This window comes from Pseudophryne corroboree, chromosome 2 (genome assembly GCF_028390025.1).
Source record: "Pseudophryne corroboree isolate aPseCor3 chromosome 2, aPseCor3.hap2, whole genome shotgun sequence".
In the NCBI taxonomy this organism is placed as follows: domain Eukaryota; kingdom Metazoa; phylum Chordata; class Amphibia; order Anura; family Myobatrachidae; genus Pseudophryne; species Pseudophryne corroboree.
In genome coordinates, this window is record NC_086445.1 from 623,524,328 (window position 1) to 623,549,827 (window position 25,500).

Here is a 25,500-nt window from a genome sequence, read left to right on the forward strand (position 1 = left end):
AGGACATCCTACCCAGTAACGGGGAGTAGAACAGTGTGGGCAAGCTGGAGGGGATTGTAAGAAAAAGGCAGGGGGGAGGGGGAATTGGTGAAGGCAGAAGTCTACTTAAATCTTAAAAATAAAGTATGCCTCGGGTCCGTGTATGACTTATCTCCACACAGCATAACCTTTGTAGTGCACCCAACATGGCTGCCTCACCTGGTATGCTCGTGGACATAATGAAAAATGACATGGATCTGACAGGCATGTTGGGACACTGACCCTAGCGCTAGGATGCTGCAACCGCTCCTTTTTGTGTCTTCACTTCTGGGCGTGATCTATTCCACCCAGGGTAATCTACGTAGTGAGCCCAAGATGGCTGCCTCATCAGGTACTGTTCATGGGTGGAATATATAACCCATAGAAGTTATTTCCCAAAATGTCTGCACCAATCATGCAGTATGCTTATTGTGCTCTCTAGGTTTAGTTGTTCTTAATTATTTCTGTATGTTTTTCAGTTTGATGTAATTGCAATGCCTTTGTACAATGTACCATGTTTTGGATTTTTTGTAAAGAGAGTCCTGCTTTAAAATCGCCAAATCTATCTGGTTAATTGAAAGAGATCACAATACACTTAAACTGAGGGCGATCATTATGCATTTAGGGCCTAATTCAGTCCTGATCGCTAGACTGCGTTTTCTCACAGCCTGCGATCAGGTCCGAACTGCGCATGCACCGCAATGCGCAGGTGCAACGGACCGCAGCTACCGGGATTGATGAACAGCGACGGAATGGTGTGAATAAAGCGATCGCACGGACGATCGCAAGGTGACTGACAGGAAGAGGGCGTCTGTGGATGTCAACTGACCATTTTCAGGGAATGTCTGGAAAATTGCAGGAGTGTCCAAGCGTTGGAAGGGAGGGTATCTGTCGTCAATTCCTGTCCTGGACAGGCTGAAGTGATTGCAGCGCCTAAGTAAGTCCTGGGCTGCGCAGACACTTCCCAAAATCAGTTTGTGCAGCTCTGCTACATATGTGTTCGCACACATGCACAGCTCAAATACCCTCCCCCTGTAGGCGGCAACTATCTGATAGCAAGGCTTCAAAAATCGCTGCCCAGCGATCAGGTCTGAATTAGGCCCCATGTGCACTGCAGGAGGGGCAGATATAACATGTGCAGAGAGAGTTAGATTTGGGTGGGTTATTTTGTTTCTGTGCAGGGTAAATACTGGCTGTTTTATTTTTACACTGCAATTTAGATTTCAGTTTGAACACACCCCACCCAAATCTAACTCGCTCTGTTATATCTGCCCCCCCCTGCAGTGCACATGGTTTTGCCCATTAGCTAACAAATTTGCTGCTGCGATCAGGTCTGAATTAGGCCCTTAAAAAAAAGTCAGAATATGTGGTCATAATGTTGCTAAGAACATTACAGACAAAGGGGTAGATTTATTAACTGCCAATATGGGGGAGATGTAGTATCAGGGCATTTATGTGTACTACTACCACTTCTCCCCCATGTATAAATGCAGGGAGGCGTATGAAATGACAAGATATCACGAAGATACGCCGGGCAATGTATGAACGGTCAGTAGTACTGACTGCTCCGACACCTATTAATTTTGACAGCTGCAGGTGTTGTTGCCCATTCACCACAGCAGGGACAACGATGTCCCTGGCTGTGGTTATTGTTGGCACTGTGTTGCATAGATATCGTGCATGCCCAGTGGAGAGGGACGGGGGAAGAGACACATTGCATCAGGACTAAGCTGATGCGCTGTGGGCTCTTGCTGGAATCGCCACAGTGGGGAGTTTTCACTCATTTAGCATCTGATATGTTTATACATCTCATTGCTGCTGCTTCCTACTTCGCCTCGCAGGAAGAGCTATACTGGCATGATATAGATGTGTGTACTTACCTTAGCCTCCCTGCATGTTAAACGGTCTTTCTAGTCAAGCCATGTGGTGGAGTGACTCCGTACCGCCAAACATCTTTACGTGATACTTTTTCCATTATAATGTGTATTATCAGCAAAACTATGTGGATAGGACGCACAAGCAGCTTATGCTAATTAAAATGATATGTGCATGAATATTTCTATGTGTGACTGCGGCTGTACCTGCATTTAGTATGCGTAAAATTTTGTATGCAGTTACAGCTGCAATATCACACACAATATAGGCATGCCACATATCATTTTAATCAGCAGAGTCTGCCTGTGCATCCTTTTTGCATAGTGATGTGAATAAGACGCATTTTCTGCAAAAAAGACACCCAGCGCTAACGGAGTTGCATGGGACCTGTCAGATCACTCATGCCAGGCATCTCTCGCTACGCAACGTATTGAGGCAAGCTATATGAGGACACATCTGTGCATGCGGGTATAATACATCTCCTCCAATGTTCTTGCCAGCATCACAAATGTTAACGCTGTAGGCTGTAAGCATGTTGACAGTGTTAAATGATTTCACTAGCATTTAACTGGGGTCGACATAGTGGTGTCTGTGGTTCCTTGCAATTAAAACATTTTGAAACACCATTTGACAATTAATTATTATTGCCCCTATTAATATAATTCAAAAATAACACTTTGTTATGAAATTAATGGGGTATATTCAATTAAAGTCGGATCCATTTCGACATGCATTTGTCGGAAAAGATCCGACAAGCCCTATTCAATTGAGTGGCCTAATCTGACTGTCGGATTTTCCCGGCGTCCGTGCAGCTGCTGTCAGCTGCTCCCCGTGTGTGAGATCACAGGGAGCTGTTGATCACGGCACTCAGCTGTGTAGTCCAGTGCCGGCCGGGGAGCGCTGCAGGGAGGCTCGTCATAAAGTACCTGCCTGCCCTGCTGCCCCTAGCCCGCCACCCTGCTCCCCATAGCCCGACGCCCCTGTCCCCTGTCTCCTCACCTCAATCCGACTTTTTTTAAAGTCGGATTGAGATTGTTGTAAACGGGACCAAAACCTGTCAAATTTGGTCCCGTTTCCGTCAGAAGAACACGGATCGGCGGCTATTCCGCCGATCCACGTGCTTTCCGACAAGTCGAGGGGAGGGACTGAATAGGTTGCAACCCCTTCAGATCTTAAAAAGTCGAAAACTGCCGTCTTTCCGACAAGACGGCAGTTTCGACTGTAACTGAATATACCCCAACGAAAGAAAAAATTCCCACATAATAGCAATGTTATTTTTGTTTGTCCTTGTGTATGAGTGTTATTTCCTAATAGTTTATTCCCCAAAAGTACATAAAATGTCAGTTATTCCCCACAAACAACGCTTGTGACCTGGACGGAGATATTTTCAAAATGTTCTTATTTTCCAGGACATCTCTGATACTTCAGTACAGTTGCAACGCAAGGGCCGCAGAGCAGTCCAACTCTGCCAGAGGGAAGCCCAATAACACTGACTGTACCTCTAAATGCTGCATCATATTGCTGGGAGTCTGCGGGGATCAGCTGGGTGTATATTACAGCCGCCGCCAGGACAGAGCATTCAGCCACATCTCTTCTGTATCTGCCAGCCCCCTAACAATTCAAGTGTCACTATCAGCTAGCCAATGGAAGCCGACAGTAAATTACTGGATGTAGACTGGATGCTATTAGAGCTCTAGATATAATTCAGCAGCCTTCAATTACCTTTAAGACCTCTTCCCTAAGCACTGCACTGTCTGAGGCAAAGGTCAAAACCGGTGTTTTTGTGGGACCACAGATCAGGAAGACCCTGCAGTGCAAGGAATTCCCAAAGATGCTCACTCAGACGGAGGAAGCTGCTTAGACCAGCTTTATCGCAGTGGTTTGGGGCTTCCTGGGCAATCACAAGGTAAAAAACTTTGTGTAGTTGGTTGAGACTTTGGTGAAGAACTTCAGCACAATGCGACGCACGATGTCCCTTAAAGTCCATATTCTTGATGCTCATCTTGAGAAACTAATAGAGAACATAAAATCGTAATCGGAGGAGCAAGGCGAGTGATTCCACCAGGATATACTGGAGTTTTAACGCTGCTACCAAGGATAGTATAACGAGATCATGATGGAAGACTACATCTGGAGGGCTGATTTGTGAAAGTGATGTTCTGCATAATCATGAATCTCGAAATTCCTACTCGCCTCTAATTCTTTTGTACAACTTTATATGTTAACCAGCTGAATACCTTCGCTACGGAATTTCAAGTATTTCCGTGTGTATAACTTTAATTTTGAAGGACTTCCTGGTAAACTAATTAGACTTACAAAAGGACATGCTCCGCCCGCCTCTGCCAATCTTTGTCAGGCCGAACCTCTGGGCGGGCCTTCCTCAGATTGATGCTGTGAAAAGGCTGGTGCTGAAGAGAATAATCAGCCTCCTTCTCTGCCCCATCCCACCTCGGATGCTGCCCTGCTCAGTGCTGTAAATGTTGAGATGACAGGCAAAGCTCCGCCCGCTGTATGTTAAATATGTAAGGTTTGCAGGGATAGGCTGACTCTATTTCAAAGGGCCCTAGGTCTCCTTGCTTAGCTTCTCACTCTCCTAAGGGTTCCTAGTTTTCACAACACTTAAGGTCACTGGGAGTTCTGTCGGTACCCTTTTCACAGCAGATAAGCAGTTGCCGACTATCAAGCTTTCTTTTAATGAATTTAAGAGTCCAAATATTTAGGTCTCCTTTCCTCGTATTGCTCTCTGAGAGGTTTGGTAATGTTTAATTCAAGTGACAGGATAAACTCTGATCACTGAAACACTATTCTCTCCTGACTGGAAATAGGGTGGTTTAAGTACTTATATCTAAAAAAAAATAAAAAAAAATGAATTTTATTTTTCACCCCTTCTCACCCCCCATGCTGATGGGGGCTGAACTTGGACTGAAATGGTATTGGGAGTGTCACTACTTATCTCAGCGACCCCGAAAACTATGAATTTTTACATGTCCCCCCCTTCCCACCCCTACCTCTAGGGTTGCTAGGGGTGTCTTAAAATAAAATGCCCTGGTCACAAAAGCAAAGTTGAGAGGAACAAACAACATTTTCCATACTTTTCAGACATTAAGCAATTAAGAAACAGCAGTTACTACCAAAGGACAAAAAAAATTGTTATATAGTGTTATCAATGTAATCTACCTCCTAATACAATATATAATGATGAATGTACGTGCATTTCTCTCCTTTGGAATTAACAGATAGCTCAGAGCAGCATGCTTTTTGATCTCTGATTGCCCAGGTGAGGTTAATGGCCTTTATTCTTTCATCCACCTTTACAGCACATTCCCATATCATGCCACCCAAACCTTTCCCTGCATTCTCCTCAATTGAGGTCCATTCGGTCCACCTTTACTTCTCACTATACCTTCATGTTGCAGTTATCCACCGCCCTCCCAGCCCCCTACCAACTTTCCTTGATATTTCTGCCTGGCTCCCAATCTTCCTTTACTCTGATCTGAACCCTGATGACTTTAACATTGCCATTGACAATCCCGCTGACCTAGCTACTTCCAAACTCCTCTCACTGACATCCTATTTTGGCCTGTCCCATCGGCCACCCTCCCTCCACCTACAAGCCTTGGTCACTGCCTTAATCTCATCTTTAACCACTTCTGCTTTCCACTTTCTCACTACCACCCTCTTTGCTTCAAAATCTCCTCTCCTTCTGCTCCCAAAACATCTTCATCAAGCGCACTCTCAATAGTCTTGACCCTGCCTCATTCTCCTCTTCCTCCTCTCTCCTATTACAGACCTGTACAACCACCGTCTTGTTTCTGCCCCGGCCACCTGTCCGGCTCAAGCAGACCAAACCCCAACCCTGGCACTTAAAATTCACCAGATTCCTCCAAAAACACTTCCGCACTGCTGAATGCCTGTGGAGGAAATCGAACTCTCTGACTTTCTTCACTTCAAATTTATTCTCTTTTTCTATAGTTCCACCCTCAATGTACCCTACCAGAGAAGGGAGTTGAAGGTGGCGAAGGCACCCTAGCAGCCCAAGCATGGATAAAAAAGCCCAAGCATGGATAAGGTTTTATCCATGCTTGGGCACAGGTGACTTAATTAGTACCTCAGGCAACTTGATTTAACCGGGATTCGTCCCCTGCCGGCGCGGCTAGCGATGGTGCTCGGTGGCCGCATGGGGGTGCGGTGCGGTCAGTGGCGGTTTCCTGGAGGCTGGAGGGAGGACCTAGTGGCCGCAGGCTCCCTGTGTGTCTGCAGTACAGGGGGCAGCCATGTTGGAGACCAAGTGCAGCACCAATGAGCTTAGGGGTGAGTGTCAGCCAATCCTGGTTTTCTGCTGCCTATAAATAGGCTGGGCTTTTTGCATTCTGTGCCAGTGTTTTGTTGTGGTTACTCTGTACCCTAGCTCTGTGCTCCCGCAGATTACTCTGTGCGTCTCTAGGTAATTTGGTCCCATCTCGCTCTCTGAGTTATCAGCCAGCTATCATTGCACTACGACCACCAGCTTCCCCGTGCGCGGTCACGGTCGACCACTCTCCCGCCGGTGTCTTCGAGTTCTCCAAGTTTCCCGTGGTGGTTTGTTAGCCTCAGTCTGTGTTCTTCGGTCACGTGTCCACATCATCCAGCGGACGATCCTTGCAGCTCCTCAGTTACATCCTCGCTTCAGCTGGATAAACAGTCTTCACAGTTCTCCTTCCAGATCTTCGCATTATCCTGCAACCGGTCTTCACAGTTCTTCAGCCACGTCTTCGCATCATACAGCAACTTAACTTCATAGTTCGTCACCCACGTCTTCGTATCATCTAAAGCAAACTCTTCTCAGTTCTTCAGTCTCGACTTCGTATCATTCATTGGACATTCTTACAGTTTTCACTCCCGTTATCATCCCATCCAGAAACCTACTCTCTGCAGTTCATCTCACGCCCCCACGTCACCCTGCAAACCTCGTCATAGTTCCACAGTCACGCCCCATCTTCAGACCATCTCTTTCTGCAAGCACCAGCCTCTTCCTTCAGGAGTTTCAGAGACTTCATTCTCTACAGTTTATCAGTCCCGAGTTTGACTTCCTACCGCTTTTCTCTGTTTGTGCCATTTATAAATATATGAAAAGGAATTATCTTCGTCCTCCTTGTTTCCTGCACTGCGGAGTGTCTGCTCCTTCAGTTGGTCGGAGTCCAACGGATTCACAAAAACAGCCTGCCCTGACATGGATGTCCTTAAAACCTGGACTGCTAGTGTGCCTTGAAGACTGAGTTTGGGAACCACTGCACTTAAGAGTCCTTCTTCAAAGCACTCATCTCTTATCAATCCTCCACCCCTCAGCCGCTCTTTGCCACCTTCAACTCCCAACCTCCTCTCCGCCACTAACTTTGCTGCTTTCTTCACTTCTAAAATAGAATCTATCATGTAGGAAATCACCATCCCAGAAATTCAGTCTCTCCTTGCTGTCTCTTTCCCCTCCTCCCATTTCCCCCCAGTTCCTCTAATCTTTCTCCCCTAACATATGCCTACAACTCCCACACCTCTTCAATCTTTTCACCCTCATTTCAAACATGCCTTAGTGTCTGCCATCCTCAAATAAAAAATCCTCCCTGGACCTCTCTTCTCAATCCAACTACTCCCCTTCACCTAAACGACATTGACTGGGAAGTTTTGTTTTATGGTAAAGACACAACGGAAATGTGGGTAGCTTTTAAAGGGTTGCTTGATAGCAATATTCACAAATTCATTCCCATGAGCAGTAAACGCAGGAGTACTAACTAAACACAAGCCAATGTGGCTCAATAAGGAGGTCAAAGAAGCAATGGCTAAAAAGAAGCGTGCTTTCAAAACATTTATATCTCATAAAGGGGAGGAGTCATTCCAGCATTATAAGGAATGCAATAAAAAAATGCAAAAAAGCAATAAGGGCAACTAAAATTGTAAACGAAAAACAAATCACTATAGAGAGTAAAACCAATCCTAATTTTTTTTTATAAATACATAAGCAGTAAAAGGTTAAAGAAGGAGAAAGTAGGCCCACTAAAAGATGAATTGGGAGCTGAAATACTGAACAAATGTTTTTCCTCAGTATTCACCAGGGAGGATCAGATGGTGAGAGTAGTGCATAACAATAGTGAAGGTAATGACTCTTTGTTTGATGCTTGTTTAAGTGAGGAAATGGTCCTGTAGAGACTAAGCAACATAAAGGATTAATAAATCACCAGGCCCAGATGGTTTTCATCCGAGGGTTATTATAGAGCTTAAGTCGCAGCTAGCAAAATCCCTATACATGATTTTCCAAAGTTCAATTACATCAGGCATGGTGCCAAAGGATTGGCACATAGCTGAGGTAGTGCCTTTATTTAAAAAGGGAACTAAAAATAATCCTGATAACTATAGAACAGTTAGTTTAACCTCTATAGTGTGTAAAATATTGGAAGGTATTTTGGGGGATAGCATAGAGGATTATCTGCAGGTTAATAAGATTATTAGCAAAAGTCAGCATGGCTTTGTAAGGGATAGATCATGTCAAACTAACTTAATTAGCTTCTACGAGGAAGTGAGCGCGAATTTTGACCAGGGAAAAGCAGTGGATGTGGTGTATTTTGATTTTGCAAAAGCATTCGATACAGTGCCTCACAGGAGACTGATCATCAAGTTGAGGGAACTTGGCCTAGGATATACTATTTGCACATGGATAGGTAATTGGCTGGATAACAGAGTACACCGAGTAGTGGTCAACGGGATGTTCTCCAGCTGGGCGGAATACCACAAGGATCCGTACTTGGCCCGCTGCTGTTCAATATATTTATCAATGATCTAGGAATAGGCCTGGAAAGCACAGTGACAATATTTGCAGATGATACTAAACTGTGTACGGTAATTAATTCAGAAAGCGATGTGGAGTCTCTATAGAATTACTTATTTTAACTTGAAACCTGGGCGTCTAAATGGGGAATGAGGTTCAATATAGAAAAATGCAAAGTTATGCATTTCAGGACAAAAAACACACATGCATCCTACACTCTAAGGGGTATATGCAATTGCGGTTGAATTCCCGAAATTGTCGAATTTCGGGTATTTTTCGCCAAAAAAAAAAAATTTGTCAATACAATTCAGTGCTTTCCGTCAAAAAAACGGACTTTCAAAATTCGACTTTTTGAAATTCGACTTTTTGCAAATTCGACTTTTCTGCAATGATACAAGTGCTGCAATTCGACAAAAGCATATTCAATTCAAGTTTGGAAATTCGACAGCAGTGCTTTTAGACAGCAAATTCGTCATTTTCAATCCGCCACACTTTGGAGGGTGAAACCAATTAAAAAAATTTAAAACATGTTTTTTTTGTGTTTTTTTTTCGTGGTAATATCAGATCTATTTATATTAGAAGGGATTAGGTACTTGGTTTGTCTTTTTTGGAGGCACAAGTATTATTTATATATTTTTAAAAATATATATATATTTTTTTTTTTTATAGATGGAATGGTGAAATCCCTGAAAAAAATGGCGTGGGGTCCCCCCTCCAAAGCATAACCAGCCTAGGGCTCTTCGAGCTGGTCCTGGTTCTAAAAATGCGGGGGGGAAATTGACAGGGGATCCCCCGTATTTTTAAAACCAGCACCGGGCTCTGCGCCTGGTGCTGGTGCAAAAAATACGGGGGACAAAACGAGTAGGGGTCCCCCGTATTTTTTACACCAGCATCGGGCTCCACTAGCTGGACAGATAATGCCACAGCCGGGGGTCACTTTTATACAGTGCCCTGCGGCAGTGGCATTAAATATCCAACTAGTCACCCCTGGCCGGGGTACCCTGGGGGAGTGGGGACCCCTTCAATCAAGGGGTCCCCCCCACCCAGCCACCCAAGGGCCAGGGGTGAAGCCCGAGGCTGTCCCCCCCCATCCAAGGGCTGCGGATGGGAGGCTGATAGCCTTGGTAAAATGTCAAGAATATTGTTTTTTCCAGAAGAACTACAAGTCCCAGCAAGCCTCCCCCGCAAGCTGGTACTTGGAGAACCAGAAGTACCAGCATGCGGGAGAAAAACGGGCCCGCTGGTACCTGTAGTTCTACTGGAAAAAAAATACCCAAATAAAAACAGGACACACACACCGTGACAGTAAAACTTTATTTCATACGTCGACACACACATACTTACCTATGTTCACACGCCGACATCGGTCCTCTTCTCCAAGTAGAATCCACGGATACCTGAAAAGAAAAGATCAATATACTCACCTCAACCAGGGTCCAGAGATAAATCCACGTACTTGTTAAAAAAAACAAACCGGACACCCGTACCATGCCGGACTGAAAGGGGTCCCATGCTTACACATGGGACCCCTATCCCCGAATGCAGAGAGACCTCTCAGAGTGACAGCTGTCACAGAAAGGTCTCTAAAGCCAATCAGGAAGCGCTACTTCGTTGCGCTCACCTGATTGGCTGTGCGCTGTCTGAACTCAGACAACGCATCGCACAGCTCCGTCCATTACTTTCAATGGTGGGAACTTAGCGGCTAGCGGTGAGGTCACCCGCCGGTCAGCGGCTGACCACGGGTAACCCCCGCAGACGGCAAAGTTCTCACCATTGAAAGTAATGGAGAGGCTTTGCGATGCGCTGTCTGACAGCTCAGACAGCACACAGCCAATCAGGTGAGCGCCACGGAAGTAGCGCTTCCTGATCGGCTGAAGGGACTTCAGTGACAGGAGTCACGTGGTGTCCCGGCATTCGGGGAAAGGGGTCTGATGTGAAAGCATGGGACCCCTTTCAGTCCGGCATGGCACGGGTGTTCGTTTTTTTTTTTTAACAAGTACGTGGATGTATCTCTGGACGTGGATGTACCTCTGGACGCTGGAAGGTGAGTATAATTTTTTTCACAGGTACCCTCGGATCGTCGGAGACCGTGGCAGTCGGCGTGTCAACATAGGTAAGTATGTGTGTGTCGGCAGTGTGTAATAAAGTTTTACTGTCGCTGTGTCTGTGTACTGTTTTTATTTGGGTATTTTTTTTCCAGTAGAACTACAGGTACCAGCGGGCCCGGTTTTCTCCCGCATGCTGGTACTTGTGGTTCTCCAAGTACCAGCTTGCGGGGGAGGCTTGCTGGGACTTGTAGTACTGCTGGAAAAAACAATATTCTTGTAATTTTTCTCAAGGCTATCAGCCTCCCATCCGCAGCCATTGGATGGGGGGGACAGCCTCGGGCTTCACCCCTGGCCCTTGGGTGGCTGGGGGGGACGGGGACCCCTTGATTGAAGGGGTCCCCACTCCCCCAGGGTACCCCGGCCAAGGGTGACTAGTTGGATATTTAATGCCACGGCCGCAGGGCACTGTATAAAAGTGACCCCCGGCTGTGGCATTATCTGTCCAGCTAGTGGAGCCCGATGCTGGTGTGAAAAATACGGGGGATCCCTACTCTTTTTGTCCCCCGTATTTTTTGCACCAGCACCAGGCGCAGAGCCCGGTGCTGGTTTTAAAAATACGGGGGATCCCTGCCCAATTTCCCCCCGGATTTTTAGAACCAGGACCAGCTCGAAGAGCCCGAGGCTGGTTATGCTTTGGAGGGGGGACCCCACGCCATTTTTTCCCGTTTTTTTAAATCGCGGCAAAATCCGGCAAATCGGCCGTTTTTCGCCCGCGGGAATGTCGAATCCGTTTTTCATTGAATATGGTGAATTCCGCCAGCCACCTGCCGGAATTCACCCGTCGAATTGTGTCGAATTAAAAAACGGCGATAATTTGCCGCGATTCGCCGTGAATTGCATATACCCCTAAATGGGGAAAATATAGGGGTAACCGTGGTGGAAAAAGATTGGGGTTGCTCATAGATAATAGGCTTAGTAACCGTACACAATGTCAAAATGCAGCAAAAAAGTCAAATAAAGTGCTTGCGTGCATAAAACGGGACATTGAGACAAGGGACGAGGATGTAATCCTGCGGCTGCACAAATCATTGGTACGTCCACACCTTGAATATTGTGTTCAATTTTGGGCACCATATTATAAAAAAAGATATCAGGGAACTAGAAAGGGTTCAAAGGCGAGCTACTAAATTGATTAAAGGGTTAGAGACACTGGAGTACGAGGAAAGGCTTACTAGGTTAAATATGTATACTCTAGAAAAGAGGCGTCTAAGAGGAGACATTATTAATATATTAAAATATGTAAAGGGTCATTACAAGGAGCTAGCAGGGGATTTGTTCATTAATAGAACTCTGTATAGGACACGTGGGCACTCACTGAGGCTAGAGGAGAGAAACTTCCATACACAGCGTAGGAAGGGTTCTTCACGGTAAGGGTAATAAAGATTTGGAGCTCCCTGCCGGAGAAGGTATTAATGGCAGACTCTGTAAATGCATTTAAAAACGGATTGGATATTTCTAACTGGAAAACGTATCCAGAGTTATAGCATTTAGCAGAGTGACATTGATATCTGGGAGTGGTAGAATCGTAGTTGTCAGTTGGTAATAAACCATTACTTCAGCAGGTGCTTTATAATATGAACAGCTTAACACAGAATACAGGTTGAACCCGATGGGCATTTTGCCTCTTTTCAGCTTCACTAACTATATAACTATGTAACCTCTAAAATTCTTGAATGGCTTGTCTATACCCGCTTCTCCACCTATCACTCAACTTTTCTTGACCTGCTCTAACCTTGCTTTCGCCCCCCTTAATCTACAAAAACCACCTTCGCCCTAACCACCAATGACATACTTTCTAAATCAAAAACTCACTTATTTGTTCTCATCCTTCTTGACCTCTGCAGCCTTCGATACATTTTCCCATCCACTTCTTATCTGCTCCCTTCACTCACTTGGTCTCTGGGATACGGTCTTAGTTTTCCTATTATCTGTCCAAGCATTCTTTCTTCATCACAACCCCCACCTCCTCCTCACCCCTTCTCCTGCTCCCAGCAGTGGTCCCCAAGGCCCAGTCCTAGGCACTATTTTTTTCACACTGCATGTCCTCTCTTGGTGAATTTATTGGCTCTTTTAGTCTGTAATTTATTATCTTTATGCTGATGACACCCAACTCTATCTGTCCTCCTCCAACATCTCCCTCTTCTTACACATTTCAAATTATTCATCCTATCCTACATGTGTCAAAGACTGAGCTCATTGTTTTCCATCCTTCTTTTGTCTGACCCCCCCCCCCCCCCCCCCACCTCTCACCATGTCACCCTCATTGTCAGCAACAACACAATTTCCTTTTGTTTGTAAAGTCTGATACCTGGATGTTATCCTTTATTCTGAATTCTCATTCAATCCTAACATTCAGTCACTTACACATGCCGGTCAGTTTTATTTCCAGAATATTGACAGAATTTGACCCTTAATCTCCATCGAAGCAACCAAAACACGTGTCCATGCCCTCATTATCTTTTGACTCGACTACTGCAATTTTTATTCTGCTGGTCTTCTCCTCATCTGCCCATCTCCTCTCAAATCTCACCTTAATGTCACAGTTAAGGGAGGTACACACTAAAGAGATGTGTGCTGAGCGATCTATCACAGACCGCTCAGCACACATCTCTATCCCGCTCAGCACAGCGAGATGTGTACTGAGCGAGGGGAAGGGGGGCAGGGGCAGAGGTCCACTCACTTCACACAGTGCTGAAGTGAGTGACCTGCTAGATGGAGCCTGCATGCAGGCTCAATCTAGCACCGGCGATAGCGATGGCATACACACGAGAGATCCTTGCTAAACGTCTAAGCAATCTAGTCAGATTGCTTAGATTTTAAGCACGGATCTCTCTGTGTGTACCCCCCTTTAGATTGATCTTTCAATCCCACTACCCTGTCTCTGCTTCAGCTCTATGCCAATCCTTCCACTGGCTCTTACTCCCTTAGAGACTCTCTTATTCTCTTCTCCCCCTACTACTCCAAATTCACTCCCCTTCACACACCCTTCTGTCAGCCGATGATTGTTGCTTTTTCTCCTCACCGATTACCATCTCTCACTCAAATAGGCTCTCCCCTAATATTCATTGCTTCAAACATGCACTTAAAACCCACGTAATCATCCCGGCGTACCAAATCTCTGCCAAATTTGGTTTTCCCTCCCACTTTGTTACCCTTATACTGTATCTTACTAGTACTGCCACTTTGCCTTTTAGAGACTATAAGCGCGTGCAAGCAGGCCCTCCTAACTTTTCTACCCTTTCCCTTCATCTGTTATCTCAGACAGCTGATTTGGGTCACTATTATTTATTATATGTTGGCACTATGCCCACATTTGTTAAGTGTTAGTTAGTTAGTCCCACATTTACAACTATGTGGTTGTGTTTTTACTATTCCTATTTTTGCATCAGTTTCTTTTTTTGCTTACAACTGTACTATGTATTTCTATTAATACAGTTACTCATTTTACCCCCTTTTGTATTTTATTCTGTATGGTGGTGCCTTATAAATGATAATAATCTATATCGCTTGTCACAATCATCTAATCTTTTCAGCAGGTTTGGGAAGATTATAAACATGCAGTTTTGCAACTCTGGAGTTTCCATACTTATATTGGGAAAACACTGATGGTGCTCTAACGTCCTATTGTATTCTAAAGTTGGAATTCTCTGTGGGTTACAATCCATCCAATAAACCACTGGATATCCACTAAATGCATAACTGCCACTTAGCTAATATACCCTACAATATAGGTACAATGGAGAATTCTTAGGTAAATTTCAGCAATTATTTCTTCTTTTGTTTTGACTTTATTCAGTTTATTTTTACTGTTCAGTTCACAACTAGATGTCTTAGTACTGTAAACATTGGGACACAGATGTCTCAGCATTTAGTTTACAAGATGTAAATAATATGTATTTTATTTTTTTCGATACACTATGATAAATGTATTAAACATGTAGCATGGTTTAGATTGTTGTAGAAAACAGCTGCATGAATTCATTTAATAAAGTTTTGCATTTGATCATGTTAGGATTGTTTATCTTAGATCTACAATCTGACAAGTTGAAAGCCACAGTGAGCAAACTGAAATTATACAAGGTAAGCGGTGGAGATACAGATCCTGAATCTTCAGATACAATAGAACTTTCAAATCTGAAACCTTTTTGTAGACCTCTTCCCGTGTGTGGAAGTGATGGGGAGGAAAATGAATGTATAGATTTCTGGAATGGAAATGAATCATTTTCTGGTGGAAAAATCACAAGTCAAAGCAGCATAATGCTAATAAAAGGCCCACTATCATTATCCGCTGAAAGCTCAGTGGCCTCAAAATTCGACACAGTTGATAATCAGAATAAGTCCTTTACCTCTAATGCAGCCATCCTCACCACCTGGTTGCTGTGGTAGAAAAAGTTGGGTAGAACATCAAAGATGGAGGTTTCCGAAAGGATAAGTTTCTGAAAGTAAACAGTAACTCTTCAGTTATGGTCTGGTACAGAAGCTGCGACTATTATTTTCTATTTTACAGAACACACGCACATTTTGTTAAAATTGTTTACTTTTAAGATTTTAATTGGGTTATTTAAAAAAAAAAATTGTGTTTAGTTGTGGTCATTTTTAAAATGTACTAAAATGTGCTGCCCATAGCTTCACATACTCTTCTGGAGTGATGAGCTGATGAGTGGGACAGATCCTACACTTTTTGCATGCTGTTGGGTACTTGTGCACTATGTATGTCTTAATGGAGTGGTGTTGTTACAATGTGGAATTATATTCACCACATAAAACAGTGGTATGCACAAAATAAATATTTATATCATTTATAGAGAGCTAGATTAAAACTAGCTATGGTCATGAAAGTGGCATTAGGAAAAGCTACAGGGAATGGGAATACATGATATCCAGGCAAAATTCCAAACTGTAGACCAAACTAGGAGAAGCCAAACATGTTTCTTGTTTTAATTAGTGATGAGCGGATTCGGTTTTACTCGGTTTTACTCGGTTCTCAAAACCGAATCTTATTGGCTATCCAAAACACGTGACATCAGTGAGCCAATAAGATTCGGTTTTGAGAACCGAGTAAAACCGAATCCGCTCATCACTAGTTTTAATGTTCCCATGGTTTCTGACCATCTGAAAAGTAGCTGCTATATAGTAATATCCTACATACTAAGGTCCATTTAAGGACCCTACATACAGTAGAAAAGTAGTATGTACTGTCAGCATTTAAAACAAATGCTGCTTTGCTTTATCTCATATCCTGCATTACTGCATACTGTGCCTTCATAACAAATTACCAATACACTGTGATTTTTGTATAAAATTAGAGATGTGCGGCCTGCACTTTTCGTGTTTTGTGTTTTGGGTTTGGTTCTAATTCCATTTTCGTGTTTTGGCTTGGATTTGCCAAAACCACCCTTTTGGGTTTTGGTTTTGGATCTGGATGATTTTTGAAAGAAAAAATACATTAAAAAAGCTAAAATCACAGAATTTGGGGGTAATTTTGCCCTTACAGTATTATTAACCTCAATAACAATCATTTCCAGTCTATTCTGAACACCTCACAATACTGTTTTTAGGCCTAAAAGTTGCACCGAGGTGGCTGTATGACTAAGCTAAGTGACACAAGTGTGCGGCACAAACACCTGGCCCATCTAGGAGTGGCACTGCAGTTGCAGACAAGATGGCACTATTCAAAAACTAGTCCCCAAACAGCACATGATGCAAAGAAGAAAAAGAGGTGCAATGAGGTAGCTGGATGGCCAAGCTAAACGACACAAGTGTGCGGCACAAACACCTGGCCCATCTAGGAGTGGCACTGCAGTGGCAGATAGGATGGCAGATTTAAAAAATAGGCCCCAAACAGCACATGGACATATAGAAACAAACAGCAGTGGACATATAGCAGCAGCGTATATCGTCACTGGAATTACTGATGACACAGGACACTACCACTGGTCTGATGCAGCCCAACAGGTTGTTATAATTGTTATACTGCAGCAGTGGATATATAGCAGCAGTGTATATCGTCACTGGAATTAATGATGACACAGGACACTACCACTGGTCTGATGCAGCCCAACAGGTTGTTATAATTGTTATACTGCAGTAGTGGCTATATATCAGCAGCGTATATCGTCACTGGAATTACTGATGACACAGGACACTATCACTGGTCTGCACAACACAGCGCCACTTTATACAGCTACACTGGATATATGGCAGCAGAGAATACCAACACTGTGAATGGCTGGACTGATACAGCACAGGGGGTCATTCCGAGTTGTTCGCTCGCAAGCTGCTTTTAGCAGCTTTGCACACGCTAAGCCGCCGCCTACTGGGAGTGAATCTTAGCTTATCAAAATTGCGAACGAAAGATTAGCAGAATTGCGAATAGACACTTCTTAGCAGTTTCTGAGTAGCTCCAGACTTACTCGGCATCTGCGATCAGTTCAGTCAGTTTCGTTCCTGGTTTGAAGTCACAAACACACCCAGCGTTCGCCCAGACACTCCTCCGTTTCTCCAGCCACTCCCGCGTTTTTCCCAGAAACGGTAGCGTTTTTTCGCACACAACCATAAAACGGCCAGTTTCAGCCCAGAAACACCCACTTCCTGTCAATCACATTCCGATCACCAGAACGAAGAAAAAACCTCGTAATGCCGTGAGTAAAAAACCTAACTGCACAGCAAATTTACTTGGCGCAGTCGCACTGCGGACATTGCGCATGCGCATTAGCGACTAATCGCTCCGTTGCGAGAAAAAAAGAACGAGCGAACAACTCGGAATGACCCCCAATACACTGACTACACTGGACTGGTCTGCACAACACAGCACCACTTTACAGCTACACTGGATATATCTGCCTGGACTGATACAGCACAATACACTGACTACACTGGACTGGTCTGCACAACACAGCACCACTTTACAGCTACACTGGATATATGGCAGCAGAGAACACCAACACTGTGACTGCCTGGACTGATGCAGCACAACAATACACTGAGTGACTACACTGGACTGGACTGAGCAGCACAACACTTGCCACCCCACTTTCCCATCCCCACACAGACAATGAACACTGAGGACACGTCCTCTCTATACAATCTCCGAGACTGGAGTGAAAAGGGCGGAGCCGCGCGGCTCCTTATATGGAATCCAAATCCCGCGAGAAGCCGACAGTGGGATGATGGCGTTTTGCCGCATCGGGTTTCCGAGTCAAGATGGAAAATCCGAGCCTGGCTCGGATCCGGACTCAGAAGGCAAAGTTCGGTAGGGTTCGGTTCTCTGAGAACCGAACCCGCTCATCTCTAGTATAAATATATATATTGTCAAGCTATAATGAACTGGGTGGTCTCCTACAGAATAATATCAACTGGGGGCCACATAACTAACAAAACGATCTATATGTTCTAAAAGTCCTACACAATGTTACATTTCTATCTTTACCTCTCTTTAATATGAACATTGTTCAATTTTCTGTACCTTTACAATAATTTATGCAGGTTCATTTGTTCAGGAATTGTGATAATGGTAGGTGTAACATAATACATCATTAAGTGAGAAATTACCTGAAGATTTTCAATACAAAACTGATGCCCATACATATCGATGGCAGACAAAAATATGGATTCCACTTGGTTATGTCGAAGCTCATATGAAGGCAAATGTGAAGCAATAAGGACCTGACAGGGAAAGGAAACATAAAAAATGTCCACGTATTTGAAGCAGGAAATAAGTGCTCTAAGTTCTTTGGAAAAACGTTTTGCATACCTGCCGTGCCCGAAGAGCCACTTTTGCATTTGTAGTTTTACTTAGCTGGGTGAGCTCTATCAAAATGTTCAGTAATTCATCTGTTAATGTAGGGTCGCGACCACACAACTGATCCTAAAATGAGAATGACATTTAGAACACAAAAAATTCATAAAGAAGTTTATTTATCTTCCACTATTTTTAAACTAATGACAGGTACTATACTCTGGGGCACATTTATCGACGAGTCATAAAACGTGTTGTGAATGATAAAACTTGTGTATGATGAATGCTGCTCCAGCCAATTAGCTCTTAACTGTTATTTTTCTAGCACATGACAGCTGGGAGCTGATTGGCTGAAGCACTATTTATTATATGCAACGAGATTTATCATTCACAAGGAGTTTGATCGCTTGCTGATAAATGAGCCCATAATGTAGAAATGTTATTCACATCCCCATCTCTTGCATCCTGGATCCTCTGGTTTTCCATTTCTAAAGACTGACAGTATATATTACTACTGTAGTTTAAATCATATTAAATATAAAGAATTTATATACTTTTTCAAAATGGCAGGCACAGAATAGCCTCACCTAGTTTTCCACATAATGAGGTTGATTCTATTAGGACCAAATGAGGCACCACAAGTTTTTGGGATTCAATTGCTTAATATTGAAAATATAACTTTTTTTGTGTTTAACTCTCTGAGCAGGTAAAAAGGTGAGGAAAGTCCTTATTTTATGGTAAAAATGTCAGGATGTAGCTCTGATACATAATGAATAATAATGCACTTGGAGACTTTAAACTACGTAGTAAAAATTGTCCAATTAATACATGTAAATTTTCATGATATTTTCTCAAAACAAGCAGAGAAGTAACAAAAATGACAAGGGACATGTATGTAGAGGTCTTCTATGGATTGGACATTAGTTTTTCAGCTTCCAGATGGGAGCAAGTATATTTTCCAAGTTATTGCAAACGTATTTAAAAGGCTAAAAAATTACATTCTAAACATTATTAATATACCCAAAATGACACTAAACACTTTTTTTTTTTTTTTAAATACACTTGCTGGCTCTAATATTTCAAACATTTAAAAAAAAAAAACTTAGAAATGAACAATTTGCCAGGTTCCAATAACATACCTCCCAACTGTCCCGATTTTCGCGGGACAGTCCCGTTTTTTGGGAACTGTTCCGCTGTCCCACCAGCGGGCCACAGGTTCTCAAACTCGGTCCTCAGGACCCCACACAGTGCATGTTTTGCAGGTCTCCTCACAGAATCACAAGTGAAATAATTAGCTCCACCTGTGGACCTTTTAAAATGTGTCAGTGAGTAATTAATACACCTGTGCTCCTGTTGGGTTACCTGCAAAACATGCACTGTGTGGGGTCCTGAGGACCGAGTTTGAGAACCACTGCTCTAGACTGTTCTGCTATCTTATCTGCTGCTTCAGAAATTGTGTTTTCCATATACTTTTTCCAGGTGACACACTAGAATAAACGTGTGACATTTCCATGATGCTCACAAATTGCGGTTTACAATGAATTACACAATTATTGAAGCACACATCAAGGAATCTTTGCACTACGGAAAGCGCTCCTAATTAAATTGATCCCACGGAATTTACAAAACCATTATGACTTTAGCCAATAGATGGCAGTAGAGTCATGTTTAACACATAAAAGAATATCATACATGTAGAGGTTATAAGGTCATTAATTCATAAATAATAATGAACAACAAATCAGAGCCATGTTTTCAGAGTCAGCCGGTACTGGGATCAACCACAATTAAAGAATTATTATATATAGCTAGATATAGCCCACAAAAAATTGAAATAAATGCATACATAATAAATGTATAACATTTCAATTTAAAGATAAAAAGACTTAAAAAATAAAAAATGTACATTTAAAATCATATAATAAATAAAAAATAATAAATATATATATCCCCTTGAAGAAGTCCAGACTCTGACGGACGAAACGCGTTGGGACTGTTTGCTGCTGAACTCCTTTTGATGGACAGATAAGCGTTTGAACTTTTTTAATCCTGTACGCATGTTCTCTAGCTATCTTTTGTCCTTGGGACAGTTTGCTGCTGATCTCCCCCCTTTTATGATGGACAGATAAGCCTTTTATAATTTTAAATCTTGTACGTGTGTTGTCTAGCTATTGTATGTTTTTGTATATTAAATTTGTATTTTACTTTGTGAAGTCTGGGCTACGAAATATATTTTATTGGGAATAAGCACGTTCCCTAATTTACTGCCCTTTATTGCAAATGACACCATTTGAATTTGAGAACGGTACACACTATGTTTGTTGTATTTCTCTTTTTACATGTAAATCCTAAATGATGAACACCGGCTGGAAGTTCTTATTTACCAAATAAGTGCCCAGGGCCATAACTATACCCACCTGATTATTTCCGTTATAATTGTTATTACACTCACAAGCGCTTATTTTCTCTACTACCTATTTTTATCTATGTGTATACCATACACTAACTTTGTATTATGAGCTGCTACTCTTAAATGGGTTAAGGAGTGTTATCTATAACATCTCATCACTGCACATCTGTACTAAAGCGCCTAGGTTTATGCTTTTCTATATTATAATAAGATTTTACTCACCGGTAAATCTATTTCTCGTAGTCCGTAGTGGATGCTGGGAACTCCGAAAGGACCATGGGGAATAGCGGCTCCGCAGGAGACTGGGCACAACTAAAGAAAGCTTTTAGGTCACCTGGTGTGCACTGGCTCCTCCCACTATGACCCTCCTCCAAGCCTCAGTTAGGACACTGTGCCCGGACGAGCTGACATAATAAGGAAGGATTTTGAATCCCGGGTAAGACTCATACCAGCCACACCAATCACACCGTATAACTCGTGATACTATACCCAGTTTAACAGTATGAAAACAACTGAGCCTCTCAACAGATGGCTCAACAATAACCCTTTAGTTAACAATAACTATGTACAAGTATTGCAGACAATCCGCACTTGGGATGGGCGCCCAGCATCCACTACGGACTACGAGAAATAGATTTACCGGTGAGTAAAATCTTATTTTCTCTGACGTCCTAGTGGATGCTGGGAACTCCGAAAGGACCATGGGGATTATACCAAAGCTCCCAAACGGGCGGGAGAGTGCGGATGACTCTGCAGCACCGAATGAGAGAACTCAAGGTCCTCCTCAGCCAGGGTATCAAATTTGTAGAATTTTGCAAACGTGTTTGCCCCTGACCAAGTAGCAGCTCGGCAAAGTTGTAAAGCCGAGACCCCTCGGGCAGCCGCCCAAGATGAGCCCACCTTCCTTGTGGAATGGGCTTTTACTTATTTAGGATGCGGCAGTCCAGCCGCAGAATGCGCCAGCTGAATTGTGCTACAAATCCAGCGAGCAATAGTCTGCTTAGAAGCAGGAGCACCCAGTTTGTTGGGTGCATACAGGATAAATAGCGAGTCAGTTTTCCTGACTCTAGCCGTCCTGGAAACATAAATTTTCAAGGCCCTGACTACGTCCAGTAACTTGGAATCCTCCAAGTCCCTAGTAGCCGCAGGCACCACAATAGGTTGGTTCAAGTGAAAAGCTGACACCACCTTAGGGAGAAACTGGGGACGAGTCCTCAATTCCGCCCTATCCATATGGAAAATCAGATAAGGGCTTTTACATGACAAAGCTGCCAATTCTGACACATGCCTGGCTGAAGCCAAGGCCAATAACATGACCACTTTCCACGTGAGATATTTTAGATCCACGGTTTTAAGTGGCTCAAACCAATGTGATTTTAAGAAACTCAACACCACGTTGAGATCCCAAGGTGCCACTGGAGGCACAAACGGGGGCTGAATATGCAGCACTCCTTTCACAAACGTCTGAACTTCAGGTAGTGAAGCTAGTTCTTTCTGGAAGAAAATCGACAGAGCCGAGATCTGTACCTTAATGGAGCCTAATTTCAGGCCCATAGTCACTCCTGCTTGTAGGAAATGCAGAAATCAACCTAGTTGAAATTCCTCTGTTGGGGCCTTTTTGGCCTCACACCAAGCAACATATTTCCGCCATATGCGGTGATAATGCTTTGCAGTTACATCTTTCCTGGCTTTAATCAGCGTAGGAATGACTTCCTCCGGAATGCCCTTTTCCTTCAGGATCCAGCGTTCAACCGCCATGCCGTCAAACGCAGCAGCGGTAAGTCTTGGAACAGACAGGGCCCCTGCTGCAGCAGGTCCTGTCTGAGCGGCAGAGGCCATGGGTCCTCTGAGATCATCTCTTGAAGTTCCGGGTACCACGCTCGTCTTGGCCAATCCGGAACCACGAGTATTGTTCTTACTCCTCGTTTTCTTATTATTCTCAGTACCCTTGGTATGAGAGGCAGAGGAGGGAACACATAAACTGACTGGTACACCCACGGTGTCACTAGAGCGGCCACAGCTATCGCCTGAGGGTCCCTTGACCTGGCACAATATCTCTCTAGTTTTTTGTTTAGGCGGGACGCCATCATGTCCACCTGTGGCCGTTTCCATCGATTTACAATCAGCGTGAAGACTTCTGGATGAAGTCCCCACTCTCCCAGGTGGAGGTCGTGCCTGCTGAGAAAGTCTGCTTCCCGGTTGTCCACTCCCGGAATGAACACTGCTGACAGTGCTAGTACGTGATTTTCCGCCCATCGGAGAATCCTTGTGGCTTCTGCCATTGCCCTCCTGCTTCTTGTGCCGCCCTGTCGATTTACATGGGCGACTGCCGTGATGTTGTCTGACTGGATCAGTACCGGCTGGTGTAGAAGCAGGGATTTTGCCTGACTTAGGGCATTGTAAATGGCCCTTAGTTCCAGAATATTTATGTGTAGGGAAGTCTCCTGACTCGACCATAGTCCTTGGAAGTTTCTTCCCTGTGTGACTGCCCCCCAGCCTCGAAGGCTGGCATCCGTGGTCACCAGGACCCAGTCCTGTATGCCGAATCTGCGGCCCTCTAGAAGATGAGCACTCTGCAGCCACCACAGCAGAGACACCCTGGTTCTTGGAGACAGGGTTATTAGGCGATGCATCTGAAGATGCGATCCGGACCATTGGTCCAACAGGTCCCACTGAAAGATTCTGGCATGGAACCTGCCGAAAGGAATTGCTTCGTAAGAAGCCACCATCTTTCCCAGGACCCGCGTGCAGTGATGCACCGATACCTGTTTTGGTTTCAGGAGGTCTCTGACTAGAGATGACAGCTCCTTGGCTTTCTCCTCCGGGAGAAACACTTTTTTCTGGACTGTATCAAGAATCATACCCAGGAACAGTAGACGTGTCGTCGGAACCAGCTGTGATTTTGGAATATTCAGAATCCAACCGTGCTGGTGTAGCACCTCCTGAGATAGTGCTACTCCCACCAACAACTGCTCCTTGGACCTCGCCTTTATTAGGAGATCGTCCAAGTACGGGATAATTAAAACTCCCTTTTTTCGAAGGAGTATCATCATTTCCGCCATTACCTTGGTAAACACCCTCGGTGCCGTGGAGAGTCCAAACGGCAGCGTCTGGAATTGGTAATGGCAATCCTGTACCACAAATCTGAGGTACTCCTGGTGAGGATAGTAAATGGGGACATGCAGGTAAGCATCCTTGATGTCCAGGGATACCATGTAATCCCCCTCGTCCAGGCTTGCAATAACCGCCCTGAGCGATTCCATCTTGAACTTGAATTTTTTATGTATGTGTTCAAGGATTTCAAATTTAAAATGGGTCTCACCGAACCGTCCGGTTTCGGTACCACAAACAGTGTGGAATAGTAACCCCGTCCTTGTTGAAGTAGGGGTACCTTGATTATCACCTGCTAGGAATACAGCTTGTGAATTGCCGCTAGCACAGCCTCCCTGTCTGAAGGAGTAATCGGCAAGGCAGATTTTAGGAACCGGTGGGGTGGAGACGCCTCGAATTCCAGTTTGTACCCTTGAGATACTATTTGCAGGATCCAGGGATCCACCTGTGAGCGAGCCCACTGATCGCTGAAATTTTTGAGGCGGCCCCCCACCGTACCTGGCTCCGCCTGTGGAGCCCCACCGTCATGCGGCGGACTTGGAAAAAGCGGGGGAGGACTTTTGCTCCTGGGAACCTGCTGTTTGTTGCAGCCTTTTTCCCCTACCTCTGCCTCTGGACAGAAAGGACCCGCCTTTTCCACGCCTGTTTTTCTGAGTCCGAAAGGACTGTACCTGATAAAACGGCGCCTTTTTAGGCTGTGAGGGAACATGGGGTAAAAATGTTGACTTCCCAGCAGTTGCTGTGGAAACTAGGTCCGAGAGACCATCCCCAAATAACTCCTCACCCTTATAAGGCAAAACTTCCATGTGCCTTTTTGAATCTGCATCCCCTGTCCACTGGCGAGTCCATAAGCCTCTCCTAGCAGAAATGGACAATGCACTTATTTTAGATGCCAGCCGGCAGATCTCCCTCTGTGCATCTCATGTATAAGACTGAGTCTTTTATATGCTCTATGCTCTAATAGTGTCCCTGTCTAGGGTGTCAATATTTTCTGACAGGGAATCTGACCACGCAGCGGCAGCACTGCACATCCATGCTGACGCAATAGCTGGTCTAAGTATAATGCCTGAGTGTGTATATACAGACTTCAGGATCGCCTCCTGCTTTCTATCAGCAGGTTCCTTGAGGGCGGCCGTATCCGGAGACGGTAGTGCCACCTTTTTAGACAAACGTGTGAGCGATTTATCCACCCTAGGGGGTGTCTCCCAACGTGACCTATCCTCTGGCGAGAAAGGGAACGCCATTAGTAACTTCTTAGAGATTACCAATCTTTTATCAGGGAAAGCCCACGCTTCTTCACACACTTCATTTAATTCTTCTGATGGGGGAAAAAACTACGGGTAGTTTTTTCTCCCCAAACATAATACCCTTTTTAGTGGTACCTGGGTTTATATCAGAAATTTGTAACACCTCTTTCATTGCTTCAATCATGCAACGAATGGCCTTA

General features: G+C 44.1%; 1 protein-coding gene across 1 annotated transcript in view; it reads right to left on the reverse strand.

Moving 5' to 3' along the window:
- ACACA (acetyl-CoA carboxylase alpha) overlaps positions 1-25,500 on the reverse strand; it is an 848,870-nt gene that overhangs the window by 538,567 nt on the left and 284,803 nt on the right. Inside the window, exons 21-23 of the mRNA XM_063951842.1 lie at positions 18,548-18,661; positions 18,346-18,459; positions 15,141-15,230 (exon numbers count right to left, since the gene is read on the reverse strand). Coding sequence (XP_063807912.1) covers positions 15,141-15,230; positions 18,346-18,459; positions 18,548-18,661 — 318 coding nt within the window. The remainder of the gene's footprint in view (positions 1-15,140; positions 15,231-18,345; positions 18,460-18,547; positions 18,662-25,500) is intronic.